The 23,025-nt window shown below is 35.5% G+C and overlaps 3 protein-coding genes and 1 long non-coding RNA gene across 4 annotated transcripts; 3 read left to right on the top strand and 1 right to left on the bottom strand.

The window, feature by feature from the left end:
* The first annotated feature begins 509 nt into the window (after window positions 1–509).
* Window positions 510–3,603, top strand: LOC18049828 (protein trichome birefringence-like 25). The gene is made up of 3 exons (XM_006444816.2): window positions 510–1,018; window positions 1,315–1,592; window positions 2,679–3,603. The coding sequence occupies exons 1-3, from the start codon at window positions 592–594 to the stop codon at window positions 3,459–3,461; spliced, it is 1,488 nt and encodes a 495-aa protein (XP_006444879.2). The 5' UTR covers window positions 510–591; the 3' UTR covers window positions 3,462–3,603.
* Window positions 3,604–4,126: 523 nt separating this feature from the next.
* On the bottom strand, window positions 4,127–5,501 carry LOC112100364. The gene is made up of 2 exons (XR_002906712.1): window positions 5,293–5,501; window positions 4,127–4,533 (listed from the first exon to the last, which is right to left on the bottom strand). It is a non-coding gene; the product is annotated as an uncharacterized LOC112100364 (long non-coding RNA).
* Window positions 5,502–7,085: 1,584 nt separating this feature from the next.
* LOC18049827 (hydroquinone glucosyltransferase) lies at window positions 7,086–8,724 on the top strand. The gene has a single exon (XM_006444815.2). The coding sequence runs from the start codon at window positions 7,196–7,198 to the stop codon at window positions 8,609–8,611; it is 1,416 nt and encodes a 471-aa protein (XP_006444878.1). The 5' UTR covers window positions 7,086–7,195; the 3' UTR covers window positions 8,612–8,724.
* A 4,543-nt stretch (window positions 8,725–13,267) lies between these two features.
* On the top strand, window positions 13,268–15,203 carry LOC18049826 (hydroquinone glucosyltransferase). Its single transcript, XM_006444814.2, has one exon. The coding sequence runs from the start codon at window positions 13,542–13,544 to the stop codon at window positions 14,988–14,990; it is 1,449 nt and encodes a 482-aa protein (XP_006444877.1). The 5' UTR covers window positions 13,268–13,541; the 3' UTR covers window positions 14,991–15,203.
* The last annotated feature ends 7,822 nt before the right edge of the window (window positions 15,204–23,025 follow it).

Here is a 23,025-nt window from a genome sequence, read left to right as displayed (position 1 = left end):
TCGATATCATAATATCTATCCACATAATAGAAATTAGATCTAAGGTGTGAGGATGAGAGCAGGCCATGTGCAATAGATGTAAATTTGTTTACTACCAACTTGGAGGCTGGAGCTAAAGCATCAGACAACAAACAAATTATATTATCTTTCAAATTTCAGATTCCGGACACATATTCTTTCCACTAATATATATGTTCCCTGTATATTACATTGCCCATTTTTTGTCCTCTTTGTTTCATTTTTCTAATTTACTTTCGGGATAGTATGACCAAAAGCTATTGTCATTTGAACTCAGGAATCATCCAATAGTATGTGTATTACAGCATTAGTATGTCAATTTTCTTCTAGTTATGGAATTAGATACCTCATGCCAAATCTCTGAATTACGTCAAATTGTTAATATTGAGATGTACAAAAGAAAGAAAAACTTTAACATGAAGCTAAATTTATGTTTCCTGTAAATTTACCAATAAGCTCCCAAGAATCAAACATTAATTATTAATTGTTGAGCATGATGATAACAACAGAAACAGAGGTCACTCCTTTGTCGTTAGCAAAATCAGGTAGATAATCACACCGTTTATCTACCTCATGAATCAATCATTAATCAGTCTGAGCATTTCGTGCTTTAACAACGCTTGGGTTGTTGCGAGGAACACTTGTTTCTCAATACCTCTCTCTCTCTGTCTCGCGTCAAAAACAGAGATTTTATTGGTGTCTCAGGTTATACACCAAATGGTAAAAGAAATGAGGTTTGATTCGAACCCATTATCACTTTATAAAAACAAACACAATCATGTCTTCGTAAAGTTTGCAGTCTCGTTTGTGTTACTGGGCCTGGCGTTTCGCCTCTTCGTTTCGGATTCAATTAGATTTTCGTCTGTTAATTTTGAATCACAGCAGACTCAGATACATGTTGAAGAGGCCAATACAGGTCCTCCTGTGCCTTCAGCGCCTCCCATAAACCCCCTTTCTGCTGATTTTCACCCAAATGAAACCCACATATCATCAAATCAAGGTAAGTTTTTTTCCCCCCCTTCTTTTGGACGTAAAAGAAAATTGCAAATCAAAAGTTACGAACTGGGCATGTACTTTTGCTCTAAATGAAAGGAAATTTTTGCACTTTCTTCCATTTTTTTCTGTTTCTTTATTGCAATTTCATTTGTTATTAGCTTTTTCTTTTCTTTATTTTTAGTTTCTAAATTTAGAGTAATGATTTGTATTGTGCCTGGATTTTTTTTTAGTTCTTAAATGTGTAAAAGTTTCCCATATTCTGGTTCTGATTTAATTAAGATATATAAAATGTGGTTTCAGAAAAATGTGATCTGTTTACGGGAGAATGGATCCCGGACCCATCTGGTCCGATTTACAGCAATGTTACCTGTCATGCAATTGAAGGTCATCAGAATTGCATGAGAAATGGGAGGCCTGATTCTGGCTACTTGTACTGGAGGTGGAATCCGAGGGACTGTGAATTGCCCAGGTTTAATCCTGAGAGATTTCTTAATTTTATGAGGAATAAATGGTGGGCCTTTATCGGTGATTCTATTTCTCGTAACCATGTCCAGTCATTGCTTTGCATTCTCAGTCAGGTAAATGTTCATTTTTCAGAAATTGCAACAAAAGTTTGGCAAATTGTTTAGTATACGAATTCCTTTGCTTCTCTTTTCAACTCTAACATCAGTCAAAACTAAGTTTAGCTTGCAAGTAAAGTAAAAGTTCCAGCTATATGTCATTTTAACTCACATAACTGTTGACAGTACATGTACATCTACTTCCTGCATGTGAAAGCTGAGATGATAATTGATCATAATCATTCATTTGTTTTTCGTCATAGGCAAATGTACTCACACAAAAGGAGATTCCTCAATTTAAGCGATCAAAATTCTTATAATCAATCTCCTTTTACACAGAAGTTTTGTTTTTTTATTATTTTACAACAAACATTATTTGGGAATAGAATTTATTAAATGCTGTAGTGCCATCTCCTGAAACTAGCTTCTAAACCACCGTGAGATTTGAACTTTAGGCTGCATTGCCAAATTAGGTGCACAAGAGTTAAGGGGTTGTGAGGCAGGTCTCCCATGTTGGTTTATCTTCTTTGCAGCTTTCTCAGTTGGAGATTCTTAATTTCATTATGTTATGAAGGACAGCTGCCACTTTTATTGTTAGCCAACTGCTTTTGTAAAGAGTTATCCAGACCTTTCCAAGCTGGTACCAACCAGCCATGACAAGAATCTGTTTGTTTCAATTTTCATTTCTCTTTTTTTTTTCCAGAACACTGATTGTTGTTTGATACAAAATTTCTGGCTGGTTATCACTGTAATTGTTGCACTTTTTTTTTCATTAATAGTAATTTGATTCTCATTGTAAATAATTATTTTCCGTTCATATGAAGAAACGTAGTTGTCAAGTTACTTGTAAAAGTAGATTGGTATTAAATTTTAAAAATGGTGGCAGACAGGCTGTGAATCTTCAGATATAAGACCCACATCTAGACCCCACGCAGAACCCACAGCGAACTAAAAGTTCTGGCATCACAACCTGAACCTGACAAGTTGATCTAGCTCTTTGCCGTTGTTGTGTTTTGTTCTGTTGCATTGTACTCTGCCAGTCTTAAAAAGTTTTAGTCTCGGTATTATTGAATGAATATCAGTTATTATGTCCCACTCCTGCAGGTGGAACAAGCTGTCGAGGTTTACCATGATGAGGAATATAGATCCAAAAGATGGCAGTTCCCCTCTTACAACTTTACTCTTTCAGTTGTTTGGACCCCATTCCTTTTAAAGGCTGAAGTTTTTGAAGACATTAATGGTGTTTCCTCATCAGAAATCCGGCTATATCTTGATGAACTTGATACGAAATGGACGGAACAATACAAGAACTTTGATTATGTGGTGATTGCTGGTGGGAAATGGTTTCTCAAAACAGCCATATATCACGAGAACAACACAGTAAAAGGCTGTCATTACTGTCCTGGGAAGAATTTAACAGAGTTGGGATTTGACTATGCGTATCGGAAAGCACTCCAGCTAGTTCTTAGCTTTGTCACCAGATTGGACCAGAAGGCATTTGTTTTCCTCAGAACGACAACGCCTGACCACTTCGAGAATGGTGAATGGTTCAGTGGAGGGACTTGTAATAGGAGCGTACCCTTCAAAGAAGGTGAAGTGGAAATGAGAGACATAGATTGTACAATGCGTGATATTGAATTGGAAGAATTTGGTAAGGCCACGGGCATAGGAGCTGAAAAGGGAGTGACTTTGAAGTTATTAGATACCACTAGCCTTTCATTACTGAGGCCTGATGGGCACCCAGGGCCATATCGGCAATTCCAGCCATTTGCCAAGGATAAGAATGCTAAAGTTCAGAATGATTGTCTACATTGGTGCTTGCCCGGGCCAATTGACTCTTGGAATGATTTGTTGATGGAGATGATGGTTGATGGAATCAATGGATGATTAATAATTTATTAGGCTTTTGCTTATCTGGGGTATGAAGTGCTCGGTGGAGGCAACGTTGGCGTCGGACATCCCTCTACGGGCTATGTTGTTTTACTCGGGAGTTCTTTTGTTCCTAAAGTTACATGGAGGCCCTACGACTACGAAATTAGCTAGGGTTGGAAGCACAAATACTTGCGAAACAAAATTATGTAATTATCTAATTTTATTACAACTTTAAGTTCATTAGCCGTGTGACCAAATTTTCCGGAAATGTATTATGTATCCACATCAGTTCAGCCGTTCTAGACAGTCAATTAACAATTATTAAAAGAACAAGATGCTCCTCTAGCCTAACAGTGATCCATGTTATATTGCAATTGTCACATCAAAGTGGCGAGTCTGCAGACTTCCGTTGAATGCATAATGATGCTCTTTATAATTACCGTCAAATACAATGCCAAGCCTGGCACACATTCACTGCCGTTGAAGCTTACCAACCATTCTGCTATTTTATCTGCTATTTCATTGAGAGATGAGAACAAAGGAAACACTCTCCATATTGTAGTTAGGACCTGTCCACACGATCAAATTATAGGGACTAATATCAACTGTGAAAGATCCATCTTAATTACTCATTTAAGTTCTCATAACCTCGTAAATGCGTTCCCTAAACTCTGTATCCACCACAAAAAGGTATTGACATAAATTTGCACTGCAGAGGAACTAGTACAGGCAAAACAATCTTGACCGCCAGGAGCTAGAAAGTAGAAACCTCCTTGAAAATTGAAATCTCACACTCATGACTAGTGTGCAAAAAAGCATACGGCAATTTTGAAATTCAACTTTCAAGAACCTTGGAATTGGGTTATTAAAGGGTCCAATGTCATTATTTCAACATTTCTTAAACTAAAAATTCATAATCCAACCAGCAAGTTAAAATTCTTTTGCTCCAAAATACATGACAAAGCGGGACATCACACAGATTTGGAACCACATCCAGCATGCAACTATTCATTCCCCACATACCCTCTTCATTCTACTTGGTTGATGATGCATCTGACTTCTTCTGCTCCTGTTTGACGAACGAGTCCTGGAATAAACGAAGACATTGACCAGATATTAGATAGAGCAGAACCCTTATGACAATATTAAGTAGCTTTTCAATAGAGTCCAGCCATAATAATAATAGTACACAGAAACCAAAGCAGGACTTTTATGGGAATGAAACCGAATAAACAAACAAGAGATACTCAGAGCTTACATATTATTCAAATTCATCATATCAAAGTTGGACTACAGTTTTTTATATGATTAAGGAACATAGATCTAATGCAGCAAAACCAGGAAGATAACAAGAATGGAAGCCTAATCAGCACTAAAAGTTAAATGAATAGAATAGTGACATCCACAGAAGCCTTGAATGACTTCTCTAATTAGATCATCAATTCTGACAACGGTTACAGTTATATTCGGTGGCACCATGAATCATGAAATTGCTAATTGAATTCCTTTCTAGCAAAATGACCACATAACCAAGTTTATCATCAAACAAATGAAAACCTGAGAACAAATAATTTACAAATAAATAGTTTGAAAACTACAATTAACATGCCTTTCCTTTTTTTTTTTTTAATAATTATTTGTTTACTACATTGGATCAATAATTGTACGATTCATCAACCCAAAATTAACAATTTGATACAAAGGCTCCAAACCCTTAACTTTCTCGTAAATGATATCCTGTTAAATCAGAAGTAAATATCACCAGATTGCAAATAACGCACACTAATAGAAATATCCATAAATAGATCTTAAAGCAAGGGTTTAAAAACAGGGGAAAAGAACATACGCTGTCAACGAAGGCGTAGGTGGAGACGACTATGGCGCCCACAATTCCGCCCAAGATGGTCACTGGACCCGTTAGCAGACTCCACTTACGGTATATCATCTTTCTTCTTCAATACTAACGATCCCAGGATTCTTCTTCTTCTTTCTACGGAGCTCCAAGTATTGGCTTGATTCACGTGCCAATCTGAATGCTTTATGAAGAGATCCGGTTCGGGTTATTATTAAACGATTGGTCATATTTAAGTTAACCCCCCATTTTATCTTTTTAGCCCCACCTTTCAATTAATATTATTTATTCTAGAATTATTCCTATTTAAAAATTAAAAAAAATTAATATTTTTCTTCCCTACCATACTCTTACAATACTCGATCATTTCTTTCCTTTTTCAAGTTATTCATAATTTAAATTAAAAACCAACTCCTGAACAAACTCTAAATTAAAATAAAATAAAATTTTAGATTATCATACAAAATCAAAACCAATATCATCAATAACAATAAAGTCCACTAGTTTTTATAAAATTTAACAAAAACTTAATAATGAAATTCATCATTATGTTGGTAGAAGTGATGGTTGATGGTAAAAAAAAAATGTGGTAGTGGTGATGATAAATTTAAACTTCTTGTTTATGAATATATGTAGCCGGAGTGATCGTCAAGCTATGGGGAAAAGAGAATAAGATTAAATAAAATAAATAATAGTTTTTTCATAAGGGTAATTCTGAATAAAGTAAAAAATCGAGGGCTGATATAAAATAGGGAAATTATCATTTATATATCCTGTAGATGTTCTATTATAAAAAATACAACACTTTGATAGTGTATCAATCGTCCACCCTAAGTTGATAAAATATATCTGCCGTCCACCAAACTATTAGTTGTCGTTTAAATAGGATAACGCCAGAAGGGTAATTTGATATTTTCATATAATACAAGTGATAATTTAAAGGTATACAAGTGATAATAAAATAATTTAAGGGTATACAAGTGATAATTTTTAAGGATAAAATCATCAATTCACTATTATTCCATTAACTTTCAAACGACAGCTAACGGTTTGGTGGTCGGCAGATAACTTTTGTCAATTTAGGATGAATAATTGATACACCCTCAAAATATTATAATATTTTTTATAACAGAGTATTTATAAAGTATACGAATGATAATATCCCTATAATATATCATACTCTTGTTAAACTCAGACATAGGCTTTTATGTTGGACTAGGGCGGATGATTCCGAGAACGGCCCAATATATTTTATAAGGTATGGAGGTGTAGAAAGTTGAAAACTAAAAGGTTCAGAATCATTTTCAGTCAAAATAAATAGATATTCCAATATGTTTTATTAGGTAAAATATATTTTAGTTGACTGACTGTCTCTGTCTTTTGTTCCCTAAGGCTTTCAATTCATTTACCTACCCCTGAGAAAATTGATCTCAATGAAAATAATCCAAAAGCCATCCATGAGGAAGAGGGAATTGTAAAGAAAAGAATATCTCAATCATGTAACTCGACAAGTCAGTCGCTAATTTTAAATATAATGTTTGAGCGGCCAATTAGAGAGAGTCAACATTACTATTAGTGGATGGTTATGATAATTTTTTTTTTTTTTTTAAAAAAAAGGAATCACAATTTTTTGGTCAGAGGAGTTGAGATTGAGAATTTGTCAATTTGAGACGGGGTCGCAAACAAACAAAACTCACTGATTGATGTACGTTGCACCCTTGACTTATAAGACGAACGAACAAATTAGGGGGTCCAGTGTATTTAACTACCAAAGCTCTCAGCTTCCAAGAACGCCACCCTGTTGTTTGAACTTTTAATCTGAAGGGAGAAGAAGCATCTAGCAAACCAATTTTTTTTAAAAAATTATTTTCCCATCGAATTGAATTTGATATCGCTCATGGCACAGGTGAAACACCATGTAGCTTGCATGCCGAGTCCAGGGATGGGTCACCTCATCCCACATGTTGAATTAGCTAAACAACTTGTTCTTCGCCATGATATTTCAGTCACCTTTCTGGTTCCCACAATCGGACCACCCTCAAAGGCCATAACCTCCGTCCTCCAAGGCCTGCCCGAGCATATCAACCATGTTCTTCTTCCTCCGGTTAATTTCGAGGAAGATGTGAAAGCTGAAATCCAAATCGTCCTCGCAATCAAGCGCTCTCTTTCTTCAGTTCGGGATGTTTTCAAGTCATTAGTTGCAAGTACACACCTTATGGCTTTGGTTGTCGACCCCTTCGGCACAGATGTTTTTGATGTTGCCAGGGAATTTTATGTTCCATCGTACTTATATTTCTTAACAAATGCTCTGTCTTTGTCGTTGTTGCATTACATGCCAAAGCTAGATGAGGTGATTTCCTGTGAAGTCAGAGACATGGAGCAGCCCCTTAAGTTACCGGGATTCACCATCCCTATTCACGGAAGAGATTTTCCAGACCCACTGCAAGACCGGAAAAACGACGCCTACAGATTCATGATTCAGATCCGGAAACGGTACAGTTTAGCTGACGGTATCCTGATAAATACCTTCATGGAATTGGAACCGGGAGTTATCAAAGCTTTACAAGAGGAGCCCAGCATGCGGTCCATTTACCCGATTGGTCCAATCATTCGAACTGTTTCCGACGGTGAATTAGTTGACGGTTCTGAGTCTCATCAGTGTATGTGTATCAGATGGCTGGATAATCAGGCAAGCGGCTCTGTCTTGTTTGTCTCATTTGGTAGTGGCGGCACGCTCTCATACGACCAACTCGAGGAATTGGCCCTAGGCTTGGAATTGAGCGAGCAACAATTTTTGTGGGTCGTAAAAAGTCCTGATGATAAGTCTGCCAGTGGGTCATTTTTTGATGTCCACAGTAAAACAGACCCATTTGGTTTTTTACCGACTGGGTTCTTGGATAGGACCAAAGAGCAAGGGCTTGTTGTCCCATCTTGGGCACCCCAAGTCGAGGTCTTGGGCCATCCCTCGACTGGTGGGTTTCTAACACATTGTGGTTGGAATTCGACACTGGAGAGTATTGTGCATGGCGTGCCTTTAATAGCTTGGCCTCTTTATGCGGAGCAGCGGTTGAATGCTGTAATTTTATCAGAGGATTTAAATGTTGCATTGAGACCACCTGAATACGAAAATGGTCTAATCAGAAGAGAGGAGATTGCTAAGGTTATCAAAGGTCTAATGCATGGGGAGGACGGGGTAATCATTCGCGATAGAATGAACAGGCTTAAAGATGCCGCCGCTGCGGCGGTAAGTGATGGAGGATCTTCTACAAAAACACTTTCTCAATTGGTCCACAAGTGGAAGAATCAAAACTAAATAGCGCCCATAAGTAATTATGGTTTTGTTTCATTAATGTTTCTTTCTTTTTCCTTTCCGTTGTTACTTCTCCTTGCCAATTTTTCTTTTGCTAATATAAATTAAATAACAAGATTTCAACACTTTGAGCTGCAGCAATATAGTTAAATTTGTGTAACAGTAATCAAACGAACAACACTGCGCCCATCACACTATAGTTTATATTTTATATTTTGTTAGGTAACATTAAGGTTCCCCAAATTTGAACGAAATTGGAGACAAAAGTGGATTGGAGGTGGTCCATAGAAATTTTGCCTTTGTCTTAAATGAACAGTAATTAAAATGTTTATCTCCATTTTCAATTATCAATGATGTATCGGTACCCCTCTCCTTCAGGCAGCTACCCCTCTCCTTCAGGCAGCCGAGGCAACACACAATTGAATTGACTCATCAGCTTAGCCATATCCACGGACCCAAAGCCCCAGATAGTATCAATCGTTGATTTTGCCACAAAACTCGTCTTTCCAATATGAATTCAAAATAAAAAAATCTGCTCTTGGATTCTTCCTCAAGGCACAAACTATATTCTCAGGACACAAGATTTCCAATTCCAAAACAATCACGCGCTCGCTGTCTTCCTTTTATTCGTGATGCGATCCAGATCATAATCGAAGCGTCCATGGGCCAAGGCGTTAGGTGAGGAGTGTCATCAACAAAATCGCTTTCTGACTTGGTCCGAAAGTGGACCTAATCATAAAAACGATTTAATTAATTAACCATTTTGCCCTGTTTATTGCTGTCCACGACTTGTGTTGATACAAGTTTTCCTGTACAACAACTCCCTTTGTTTTCTTTTTATCAAACTAAATGTCAACTAATCATGCATGGAGGTTCATTATATTTGATTAACTTCTGTTCATATAGTCAGATGAATTGGTGATGAAACTTGGGAGTTTGAAAATGTGGTGCCAATGAAGCCAATGGGCAGGTATGAGATACTGAATTTAATAGGGGTGTGGGGGTTTGAACTGACATCACTCAATAGTCAATAATGTATAAGGTATATTCGAATCGAACGATCTACAAGAATCATTGGCTGTTCTAATTCAAACGGCTATTAAAAGACCAGACTGTTAATGCATGCATGTTACGCATTCACCGCTCTGCTCTTCAATCAGCCACCAATTGCGATAGGAGATTGCAAATGTTGTAATGGTCTATTGCAAACCGATAATGGGGCAAGGTTCGAGATCGAGAGCAGCACGAGCAAACTGAAGGATGCTGTATCCAAGGCTGCCGATGATGATGAGGAAATCGTTCAGAAACTCACCCACTGAATTGATGCTCTAGTTGTCAAAACCATCAAATTAGTTAGTTTAATGGCACGTTTACGCATCCACTTGGGCTAAGCCCAAGTGGCTAGAGCCACTCCCTCACAAATGTGAGCGAAGTGGTTCGAGTTTCCGCAGACGCATTGCAGGGGTTTAATTTAAGAGTAATGATACAGTCACAAACTCTTGTACAAACTTATTTTGTACAAACTGATGTGGCATGATAAGATTGGTTGAATTAAATATCACTTGGCTCACATGATTTGTTTTTATTAATTTATATTTTCATTCAACCAATGAATTAATGCCACGTCAGTTTGTATAAAATAAGTTTGTACAAGAGTTTGTAGTTGTATCATTACTCTTAATTTAAATGTCCTTCCTTGGAGCCTCAGAGCTTGAGTGAAGGCAGTCTTTCTCCCAGGCGGGGAGTTGACGTCCCTCGAATATTTGAGAGGGTTAAAAAAATCTGAGCGGTGCCATATCAGCATTGATGTCAACAGGACTCAGTATATATATATATATATATATATATGATTGTACATATCAGTTATACTTCCCTCAAATATTTGAGAGAGTTAAAAAAATCTGAGCGATGCCATATCAGCATTGATGTCAACAAGTCTCAGTATATATATATATATATATGATTGTACATATCAGTTATACTTCCCTCGAATATTTGAGAGAGTTAAAAAAATCTGAGCGGTGCCATATCAGCATTGATGTCAACAGGTCTCAGTATATATATATATGATTGTACATATCAGTTATACTTCCCTCAAATATTTGAGAGAGTTAAAAAAATCTGAGCGGTGCCATATCAGCATTGATGTCAACAAGTCTCAGTATATATATATATATATATATATGATTGTACATATCAGTTATACTTCCCTCGAATATTTGAGAGAGTTAAAAAAATCTGAGCGGTGCCATATCAGCATTGATGTCAACAGGTCTCAGTATATATATATATGATTGTACATATCAGTTATACTTCCCTAGAATATTTGAGATGGTTAAAAAAATCTGAGCGGTGCCATATCAGCATTGATGTCAACAGGTCTCAGTATATATATATGATTGTACATATCAGTTATACTCTCATGTAATACGAGTTGTAATTTGAGCAATAGTCTCATGTCATCAAAAAAAAAATGGCACGTTTACCCATACATAATGGAAATTGACAGAAATGGAAATATGTTGGAATTGTAATCAAAACAAAATGTTTATTTGAACTGTAGAAATTAAAATCATAATTAAAATAAACTGTATTATCATTGATACGTTTATTTTATCTTGAATGAATTATTAGTAAAATACTTTTATTGTAGGAATAATAATAATCATTATTAGTACTATTTATTTTTATTGTTGTTTTTGTTAATTCATAATACTAACAATAACCATAACCTTCATCATCATCAACGTAATCGGCGATTGGTGACAATAGCAAAAAGATCGAAGATCTGGTGGTGGTTCATTTACCACAAGATCGACTGCTGCTATTGCTGGTTTGACATTTTTGGCGAGATCGATGAGCGGCTAATGATGGACGACTATTGCTCGTGTTGTACAAAGACTAGCCGCGCAGTTCTAACAGGTGCTATGCGAGATCATCAGAGAAAGTAGCTGATGCAATTTGGGAATTAGGCTTTTATATTTTTAATTTTTAACATTATAATTAAGGATAATTTAGGCATTTTAAAAATTTAGTAGGAATAAAATGAGAAATTCTGATAATGGAATTTTGATTGAAAATATCATACATTTTAAAAATTTAGCTAGATAAATGTGGTGAATGCAATATTTCATTGAAATGGAGAAACGTCAAGTCTCTTATGATTTAAACGAAAAATTAATTATAACTAATTAAACTATAAAAAAAAAAAGATTAAGATTTTAAAGTGGATACGAGTTGTAGGATACCACAGTTAGATTATCTTGGCTGTCATTATGATATCATCAGACTATCTTGGCTGTCATTATGATATCATCAATGCCATCATCGTAAATTTCAGCAAAATTTCCTTAAAAGTGGCAGAACCCTACAATCCACCAACCGTAATTCTAATTACATCATGCTAGCATCAAGGGCAGCAGAACTTAGATGTTCTGAATTATTTCAGAAATTTTAAGGCAAATTGAAGTGCTTGAATCGCGCTAAGATCCCGCACTTTTCAAAAAACTGAAATGTCATTATTCGCTCTTTAGCTACGTCGGTTTTGAATAATGAATCACTTATTGTATGACTAGATACATTTCTAACAAAAATTACACATATATGATTTTGTGAAGAATGCCAAACTAATTTTTAATCCTCAAATTCGAGCAAACAATTAAATAAAACTACTTGAAAATTACTAGATCAAATTCTTTGGAGCAAATTAACCACCAATTATCTACAATATTTTTGTTCATAAGAATTATAGGTTAATAATAACAGAATGATGCATGGGCTGTTGTTTATTACGTCTACGTAGCGAAGCTTCCTTCAACATTATTTCATGATACACGTGTTAATGAAAGTCGGGCTAAGCGATTTACTAATTAATGCATAAATATAGTTAAAAGGTATTTATGAAAAATGAACTCAATTGCTTGATTTATCGTGATACAAATTACGAACCGGAGCATCCAATAATTATAAATTTTGGATAGCTACATTATATTAGAGGCCCGTCGTAGATCAGTTCATACGAAGAGCTTCTAAATAAATAATGTTCAAAATGACATTCAGTCATGATTTAAATAAAGATTTATGACAATATTTTTCTCGTACCTGCTTTTTGAATCATCGTAAACGACGACGACGAGGGCAACAAGCCTGATGCCGAAAACGCCCAACGGACAAATCAAGACCGTCCATGCACAAAGGAAAAATACAGTGTGGACAAATTAAAAAGGTTGTGGTGCTGGTGGTGGAGAAAACAAATGAAAAGATAATCATGAACGTCAAGATTACATGGGAAAAGAATCAACAGAAAAAAGAAGAATTTTCGATGTTTGGAAGGGAAAACATAGGAAGGAGGAAAAAAAAAACTAATTGAGAGAATTAATATCCTCTAATTAGATACTATATATGTTAATTATGAATTAATTTAAAAAATAAATATTTTTTATTTTTTATTTTTATAAATATATATACATAAAAAATAAAAATAAAAAGTTAGTATAAGGAGAGAAAAGTATTGATATTACTAGCTTGGATGAGAGTGCTAAATTTAAAAGAAAAAAAAACCGATAACACAAGCATTACGTTGGAGTGACATCACTGGACATGGCACACTTGGAGTTGGCTAGAAAATAATTGTCTTCTAGAAATTCCAATAAATTGAGCCATCAAATTTTAACAAGATAAATTGTCAAACAGTGAGGGAAAGCATCGGCCATAAATAATTGGACAACTCCCAACGAATGAAGACGAAGAAGTAGGCGGCATCAATCAATAACAAGTTAGTAACAATTAAACAAACCAACCAACACCTCAAACAAAATTAAAATTCCCCCACTTATTTAAACCCACCCTCTCTGCTTCATCTTTCTACTCTGCTCCATACACACAAAACTAACAAGATTTTACCTGACCAAGCACCGGCACCAATTCCAATACCATGGAACAAACACTCCAAGCGCAAGCAGCACCCCATATAGTCCTATTACCGAGTCCGGGTATGGGTCACCTCATCCCACTCATCGAGTTTGCAAAGCGACTCGTTCATCGTCATCATTTTCTCGTCACTTTTTTTATCCCCTCGGACGGCCCTCCCTCTGAAGCTCAAAAATCTACCCTTGAGTCTCTCCCTAGTTCCATAAACTCCGTCTTTCTTCCCGTTTCATTAAACGACGTCGCAGAAGACGCAAGAGCCGAGACTGTCATTTCTCTCACCGTCTTACGCTCTCTACCCTGTCTTCGCCAAGAGTTGACGTCGCTTGTAGCCAAGGCTACAGTTGCGGCCTTGGTCGTCGATCTTTTTGGCACCGACGCTTTTGATGTTGCTCAAGAATTTAACATTTCGCCCTACATTTTTTACCCTTCCACGGCTATGTGCTTGTCTTTGTTTCTTCATCTTGAAAAGCTTGATCAAATGGTTCCACGCGATTGCGAGTACCGAGACATGTCTGAACCCGTTCAGATACCCGGGTGCATACCCGTCCACGGCAGATACTTGCTCGACCCGGTTCAAGACCGGAAGAATGAGGCCTATCGATGGGTCCTCCATCACGCAAAAAGGTATAAGCTGGCTGAGGGTATTATCGTAAACAGCTTCACGGACCTGGAAGGAGGAGCTCTAAAGGCCTTACAACATCAGGATGAGCCCGGCAAACCTCCGGTTTACCCGGTCGGACCGCTCGTGAAAACGGGTTCGACTGCCGAGTCCAAGAACGAGGGATGTTTAAAGTGGTTAGATGATCAGCCACTCGGTTCGGTTCTATTTGTTTCTTTTGGCAGTGGTGGGACCCTCTCCTGTGAACAGTTGAATGAATTGGCCTTGGGGTTGGAGATGAGCGAACAAAGATTCTTGTGGGTCGTGAGAAGCCCCAACAATGCTGCTAATTCGACGTTTTTTAGTGTGAACAGTCATAAGGACCCTTATGATTTTTTGCCAAAAGGGTTCTTGGACAGGACCAAGGGGCGGGGGATGTTGGTTCCGTCATGGGCACCACAGGCACAAGTGCTGAGCCATGGCTCCACCGGAGGGTTCCTATGTCACTGTGGGTGGAACTCTGTACTCGAAAGTGTAGTCAATGGGGTGCCGCTGATAGCCTGGCCACTTTATGCTGAGCAAAAGATGAATGCCGTGATACTCACCGAGGACGTGAAATTGGCTTTGAGACCAAAAGCTAATGAAAATGGGATCGTGGGAAGAGATGAAATTGCTAAAGTTGTCAAAGCTCTAATGGAAGGTGAACAGGGTAAAGAAGTTCGTAATAAAATGAAAGACTTAAAAGATGCGGCCGCCGCGGTGCTGAGTGAAAATGGATCTTCTACCAAAGCCCTCTCTCAGTTGGCTTCCAAGTGGAACAACAACGAAGGGAAACCATGCAGTTTGCAGATTTAAATTCAATATTATAATTTTCTACATAGAATTTAAAATTTTTAATCTCAGAGTTTTTTTTTTAATTTGTTTAATCTAATTTCCCTTCCGGTTGTACGCTCTAGCCTCTAGCAGTAGGTCGTGTGTGTTTCCTTTCTCTGATACATTGCCGTTTCAATGTATATATAAATTCAATAAATAATAATGCAGCATTCACTTGATGTGGATTGTGGAAAATATAATCGCATTGCTCAGCTTAATACTATTAATTAATTGAAGTAGGTGGAATAGCGAATAGGCGTGAGGGGTGAGGCCAAAATGAAAAAAAAAGATAGTGGACCCAGTGGCAGTGGCTAAGAAATATTGTACCAGATGAAAATCATGGCCGATGAGCAGCACTTGGCCTGAAATAAAACAGGAGGTGGACATCAAGCGAAGTCAAGACCACTAAACAAGAATCTTTTCGTGCAATGTGAAATCTATGCAGAATTTTTTTTTTTTTTTAAAAAAAAGAGCCCTATGGTACATTTCATGTAACATACGCATCCCACAACAACCACATAAATTATGAGCCCACATAATTTGTGTGGATGTTGTGAAGTGTGTATGTTACATGAAATGTAACATGAAAATGAGATTCACACCACATTTAAACACCACACATAGCATCGAATGGTGCGTTTTCAACTAACAATAAATTCTCGCACCGTGGCCCACATCTCACACAACGTGCGCAACTCACACAACTCTCACGCAAATCTCACCGCTTTGTACTTTCTTCGTCGTCTCTCTCTCTCTTTTCGTGCAATGTGAAATCTATGCAGAATTTTTTTTTTTTTATAAAAAAAAGAGCCCTATGGTACATTTCATGTAACATACACATCCCACAACAACCACATAAATTATGAGCCCACATAATTTGTGTGGATGTTGTGAAGTGTGTATGTTACATGAAATGTAACATGAAAATGAGATTCACACCACATTTAAACACCACACATAGCATCAAATGGTGCGTTTTCAACTAACAATAAATTCTCGCACCGTGGCCCACATCTCACACAACGTGCGCAACTCACACAACTCTCACGCAAATCTCACCGCTTTGTGCTTTCTTCGTCGTCTCTCTCTCTCTCTCTCTCGCCTCTTGTCGCTCGCGCATCTCATCTTGCTCCTTTTTTTACTGCCCATGTGTTGTATATTGATTTATTTCAATATTGTTATGAAGCAGCAGAAAGATGACATACATAATTAATATTAGTTTTATAAATTGATTTATTTCATTGAAAGTGAAATTACAAGACCACACATGGACCACATACATTTATGGGGAAATTGAGCTGAAGTGTGTGTCAACTGCCAAAGCTTCAGTGTATTCAAATGCTTGATTGGGTAAATCAGTGGCAAAGAATTAATTATTTCTCACACAGCCGAGGGAATGAGACACCGTGAGGGAGAATCGAAGATCAGAGGCACCGTGAGGGAGAGTCGAAGATCGAAACAGAGAGTGGTGTGGGAGAATTGGCTGGTCAGGTTTGTGGCTTGAGGTGTAGATTTGGTGTGAGTGAGAAGGAGAATCGTGTGTTGTGAGCTGCTGTGTGTTGTCTCAACTACGCGTGTTGTTTGCCATGCGTTCAACAGTGACCTTTTATAGTGTGCTCAAAACGCACCGTTCGGTGCTTAATGTGGTGTGAATATCGGTGTTGAATGTAACATAACATTTGCCCAAAAAAAAAAAAAGTCAGATTACATTAATTTAATATAATTTCTCATTCAATAGCAAGTATTAAAACAACCTATCTATTCTTCTAGATTATCATTTTTTTTAATTAAATGAATGAGGTTTTGTTTTAAAGTTTCAAGTTGAAAGTTTAAATCGAAATCATGAGAAGATTAAAGGCACATCTTCTTCAACAGATATTTTGGGGAAAAGTGGTTAGTTTCCACCCAATAAAATTGTCAAGAACCACTTTATCTAATATTGTCTTCATAATACTCCATTATCCTATTGACACTAAAAAATTCAAGGAAAAAACGGAGCAAATGGATCATTTAACTTAAAAATTTATCTTGTACATACGAAACATACATTTACTAAAAATTACTTTTTTATAAGAAAAAGACAACACAAGTTAAAAAAAAAATTACTTATATGTTTTAAAAATTTCAATTCTAATGATGCACTTCTTTTTTTTTATTTATTTTTTATTTGCACTGCAGTGATTGGTAGTGGTAGTTTTTATACGTTAGGTACTTGTAGCAATTTATTTGAGAAGCAAATATGGATCTAAGGTTCAAATACTTTTTAATTTTTCTGACTATGCAAAATCATTTTAGTTTTTAAATAATATGCATATTAGAATAAATAGAAAATAATTTTTTTTTAATTTTAATTTGTGTTTCATTTTATTAAATTATTTGATTGACCTAATTAGTATGTATCAATAAAAGTGTATTTAGAAACAAGGGTAACAATGTAAAATCATAATGTCACCGAGGTAATAGAGTTTTATGAGGCAAATAGTATGAGGTAAATTGTAGCTAGTAATTTCATTAGAGGAAAAATTGGTTATCTACCACTTTTAGGAGCAGAGCTTTCTAAAAATGGAGATTTTGACAATTGTCAATTGAAAAAAACACTTTTTTAAATCATTAGACTGTTTAAGCTTCTAGTAGTAGAGGAAAAAAACTAAAAATAATATTTTTAAAATTCAAAAATTCTATTCAAAGTGTGACCAAATAGTACCAAGAAATTTTTAACAGAGACTTGGACACTAAAAAAGGAATTTTTTTCATCTAGACAAACTATATAAAACTGATCAATTGGGGGATTGTGAAAACATGAAAGTATTATTGTGGTTAACAAATTTTCGAAACAAAACACAAAGAAGAATACGAATGATTTACTTACAAGTATTTTCTCAGAATATCTTGAACTAATGTTAAAACCTCTGTTTTATTTTATATTATGTTAATTAGAATACTTCGATAGTTTTATCATTTCAAGATGTATATATATATATATATTTATTAAATTTCTTTCAGAAAGAAATTTAATTGTTGAATGTTGATGATTGAAGTGCTTCAATTTGTGAACTTTTTCCCATCATAAAGTAACTCCGGATTATTTTATAACCAACAAATTAAGATAAATTAAAAAAAAAAATGTCACGGATAAGCCTATCACTTTCCAATAATTACTTGATGATAATGCGATAAATATTGTTGCCCGAATAAGGCGTGTGGTGTGGTGTGGTCAGCAGATCCGGAAAAGCTAGATGGCAATATAACAACAACACCACCAGCACCACCACCACTATGGGCGAGGGCTCTTATTGATTTCGTTGACAAATGTTCCTTCCACGAAATGATCACCTCATCATTGCGTCACTAACACCTTTATACGTAGGGTATCAAGTATCACATGTGTTATTTTTGTTTTGCACTTTTAAGATGACAAAGATACATATATATAAATTAATAAATACCTCAAAGGCAATAATTTACTTTAATTAATTATCTGCAAAGGTCAAGTGCACGTTCGAATCCATGTATGTGCGTACACTCTCTCTTGTCCATTGGATTTGATTGAAAAGAACTGACTGGCTTATATACGCTCCCACAACACCGATGCATGTTCACGTGTATTAAATGCAAATTGGAACCGAGCAAGGCTCTATTACATTCACTTGACACAGCATCTTCAATCCTGCGACTGATTACCTACTCTTATTAATTATCATGTCTTCCAGCCCACCTGGATTATTCAACAAAACCTCAACTAATCCATTAATTCCCCCAGTCAATTTGTCTGCTAGTGACTTTTATAGTTCTATAGAAGGGGGGGGGGGAAGAAGGATAAGATCATGTCCTAATTTAAGTAAATTTTTAATAATTTATTTTTAAATAATAGTGTATGAATAAGATTTATTTATTTTTATTAACTATCAATTAACACTTTAAGTTTTTTTTTTTATATATAAGACTATTGCTCAGATTATAACATATTACATGATACTATAATAAATATTTACAATCAAATCTTATATAGCGCTATCTAAATTTTAACACTCTCTAATATTCGAAGAACGTCAATCTTCTTCAAAAAAATTAAACTTTCATAATACTTTTGTAGAGTTCGAACTATTGTCCTCACATTTTTTAGAAAATGACTCTATCCACTCAATTAAGGCCGAGTGGTTAACACGTAAGTTATTTGATTAGTAAATTATCAGCTGCATCTAGATAGGCTTTTTGTTCTCATGATCTCATGAAGGCCAAGTCAATTTTAATTTTTTTGTTATCAATAATCTCATCTTCGTGCATAGCCATGGCGTGGATGAGGATGACAGCAATTATCCTCTCACCTTTCTGTATCTGTGCAAAGAAACACTAGCAAATGAGAAAAAGTTACTTGAACTAATGATTCTTTGAGGAGCCGTCAAAGAGAGCATCACCCATCATCGACGCCAGAGAAGTCAAATCATGTCATCATTCCATCTAGAAGAAGACATTCAACTTTTTTAATATTTTATTTTTCTGCTTTAAATTAGTTAGTTGGTTCAAATATTTCCCTTTGCTACGTAATCAACACGATATAATTTCACAACTCACAAGGGTCAAAAGTTGCGAATAATTGTAATGCGGCCTTCCCAAATTCCAATTCCTTATCAAAAAATCTCCCGTATCTCCCACTTATCCAGCTTAGCTAGCTTTGCGTTTTTTTTAATCTAATTTCCAACTCATGGTTTCCATTTGGTCTTATCTAATTATATGATAATGTTGAACTATGTTTTTTTCTTGAAGTTGGTCATCTAATCCTCTTTAGTTTATTATACAGTGCGGTGGCCATTATATTAACATGCATAGACTATTGAAACTGACTCCCACCACCTTGTCAAAGAGAAATAAAATTGAAAAATAAAACGGGAAATTTGTAACCTACCCCCAAATAAATTGATATTTTGCACCGCGTCCCCAACAAATTTGACTTGTTGCACTGCGCACCCAAAAAAATTGACATTTTTGCACCACGCCCCCAATTCCGTTATTTTCTCAGTTAAGTTTAACGGTGGAGGGGTAAAATTGGAAGTTTATTCCTTAAATTAATTTTAATGGGAATTCTCTTTATTGTAATTAAAATAAAAATTTTTAAAAAATTAAAGAAAAAATAATAGTGGTGACAATGTACATGTAACAAGAAATTTTTTTATTACAATTAAAATAAAAATCTTTAAAACATTAAAGGAAAATAATAGTGGTGATAAATGTACATGTAACAAGAATTTTTTTTATTAAAATTGAAATAAAAATCTTTAAAAAATTAAAGAAAAAATAATAGTGGTGACAATGTACGTGTAACAAGAAATTTTTTTTATTGCAATTGAAATAAAGATCTTTAAAAAAATTAAAGGAAAATAATAGTGGTGACAAATGTACATGTAACAAGAATTTTTTTTATTAAAATTGAAAAAAAAATCTTTAAAAAATTAAAGAAAAAATAATAGTGGTGACAATGAACATGTAAGAAGAATTGTTTTTTTTATTGCAATTGAAAAAAAAACCTTAAAAAATTAAATGAGCTAAAAATTTTGTTTTTTTACATAGAGGGGCATTTTTGTCATTCAATCAAAAGTTAAACGGAGCCATTAAACTTAACTAAGAAAATAACGGAATTGGGGGCGTGTTGCAAAAATGTCAATTTTTTTGGGTGCGCAGTGCAACAAGTCAAATTTATTGGGGACGTGGTGCAAAATGTCAATTTATTTGGGGATAGGTTACAAATTTCCCAAATAAAACCCAACTCCGTATCCAAATTTTTTTTGAGGTTTTCTCCGATGACGTTACCCTAGTTCAAGCTGGTGACGATAAATATACCACAGATACGTTGACAGTTCTGCACCACAGCCCAATTTTCTTTAAAATAGTATTTTAAACCGAAAATTAAAAAAAAAAATTCATTATCTTTTGCCCACATATTTTATTTGTTTGTACTAAAAAAAATGTCATTTCAATAACATAGAAAATTAATCATATAATTAATGAGTCTTAGGGACAACAATTTCATTCACATAAAATTAATGCTAAGAGTCCAAAAGTAAAGAGCCCGTCTTTCTTGTCCACTCAAAGGTGATTTTTGGATCATAAGGCCGAAAAGTTTTTTGGTTCTTTGTACATAACTCTGTGGCCACGACTACCTTGCCTTAGGGATTAGATTTTGTCTGGTTTCTGTAACTCTCTGGAATTGCAGTTCTTCAAGGACAAAAAAAATTCAATTTTTTTTTTTTTGGGTTTGGAAATAAAGAAATCTAGATAAAATGAAGCAACCGTGATAATAATAGATAAATACAAGGGTCTAGACTATTAAAAATTAATGGTTCTCCATTAATCAATTGATTAATCATTTAATTTTAACAAATCTCAATCATTGAAAAGAGTTAAATCTAAAGGTCCAGAACTGATGTAAAAATAAATATAATTTTAGGCGTTGTTTTTCCAGGAAAGATGGATTGGGACGCCATTCGTATTCGTAATTAAACAAGAAGTTGAAGATGCTTTGCCTCCACATCATCATCCTGCAAAACCAAGTTCCATATACTCCCTCCATAATGATACAAACAAGCCCAGTTCACCAATAACACTGGAAAAGTATGCTCTTCTCGTTAATCAGATAGGACAAAAAGAAAACCTGCAGACAGAAATTAAGTTAATAAGTTCCATTACTAAATACACCCAATTGAACGACTGCTAACACCTCCTATCTATGTCGAGCAGTGTGTTGTATTGTATGGGCTTTTAGTTCTATCAAGTGATTTGTCATAGTCCAATTGTGCCCGATTAATCATAGGATTATTATTATCATCATTTGTATGTGGGCGAGGACGAGACGAGACATTGCTTTGAATTTCTGAATGGGTCATAATTGCATCAATTGGAGTAAATTAAGATTAGGACTGATTTGAGCTCTTAATAAGTGGAAGTGATATTGCAGACAAATAGATTTTCAATGGAGAAGAGCAAGAGCAACTGCAAGGTTTGTGTTACTGGAGGTGAAGGTCTTATCGGCTCTTGGCATGTCAATAACCTTTTACACCAAGAAAGGCAAGGATATGCATATACCGTCCAACATGAAACTTTGAGAAATTTTGATTCTCTCCCTCTTACGTACATTATGAGATGAGACCAATTGCATGTTCAATATTAGGACACAAATTCTAATTACATGTTTGAATTTCAACACTGCAGATGATAAGTCGGAAGTTGACTTTCTAAAGAGCTTTCCTGATGAGATTTATGATCCAGATAAGTTTCAGTATCCAATCCAAGGATGTCATTTTGTTTTTCGACGAGCAATATTGTCTCTTCAATTCATTACCTTCCAATTACACCAATACTTAGATATTGAACAGTTCAATAACACATATAACTGACGCCAGCATTGGAGCTGCTGAGGGCATTGCAGACTTCTGTGTTAGATCAGGAACTGTGATATACACCTAGCACTCAGGCAGTAGTGGTTTTATGAGATACCTCACCTCTTGATCATCATCATCCAACTGCTTACTCCAATGATTTTCTAATGGTATCTAAACATAAGTTTCTTGTTGTCCGCTTAAATCCATAAATTAAGCAGAGACCAATTCAATTAAATTGAGCACTCTGTCCTCACCTCAGAGATGTATATGCAGAGTCTAAAGTCCTACTGCTAGAAGAAAGAGAAATATTGAGAAAGCTTGGCCTTGTAGCTGGAGATACCAATATACCTTAGAGGTACAGTTGCATATCAACAAAAGCATCGGTCTATGTTTTTCACAACTGCAGCAATTGCCCATTACTACCAACAGAATTACCCATAATTTAATTTTAATTGGGTTTCAGGGATTAGGACGTGTCGAAGAGAGAAATTAAGGGGGACGCAACCAAGATTATGGAACAGGGTAATTTTGAGCACAAAAATATGATTTCAAGATGACATTAGATGTACTCAGCTACAACAACTTTATGTACCAATAAATATTCTCTTTCAAAACATAAAGTACCACCTTGTCTTTCCATGACT

This window comes from Citrus clementina, unplaced genomic scaffold (genome assembly GCF_000493195.1).
Source record: "Citrus clementina cultivar Clemenules unplaced genomic scaffold, Citrus_clementina_v1.0 scaffold_3, whole genome shotgun sequence".
NCBI classification, from domain to species: Eukaryota; Viridiplantae; Streptophyta; class Magnoliopsida; order Sapindales; family Rutaceae; genus Citrus; species Citrus x clementina.
This window is presented reverse-complemented; position numbering and strand designations above follow the sequence as displayed.

Bases quoted from the DNA above. Each gene is read 5' to 3' on its own strand.
- LOC18049828 (XM_006444816.2), top strand. From the start codon at position 592: ATGAATCAATCATTAATCAGTCTGAGCATTTCGTGCTTTAACAACGCT. The intron at 1,019-1,314 runs GTAAGTTTTTTT...ATGTGGTTTCAG, and splicing joins CCACATATCATCAAATCAAG to AAAAATGTGATCTGTTTACG. The intron at 1,593-2,678 runs GTAAATGTTCAT...CCACTCCTGCAG, and splicing joins TGCTTTGCATTCTCAGTCAG to GTGGAACAAGCTGTCGAGGT.
- LOC18049827 (XM_006444815.2), top strand. From the start codon at position 7,196: ATGGCACAGGTGAAACACCATGTAGCTTGCATGCCGAGTCCAGGGATG.
- LOC18049826 (XM_006444814.2), top strand. From the start codon at position 13,542: ATGGAACAAACACTCCAAGCGCAAGCAGCACCCCATATAGTCCTATTA.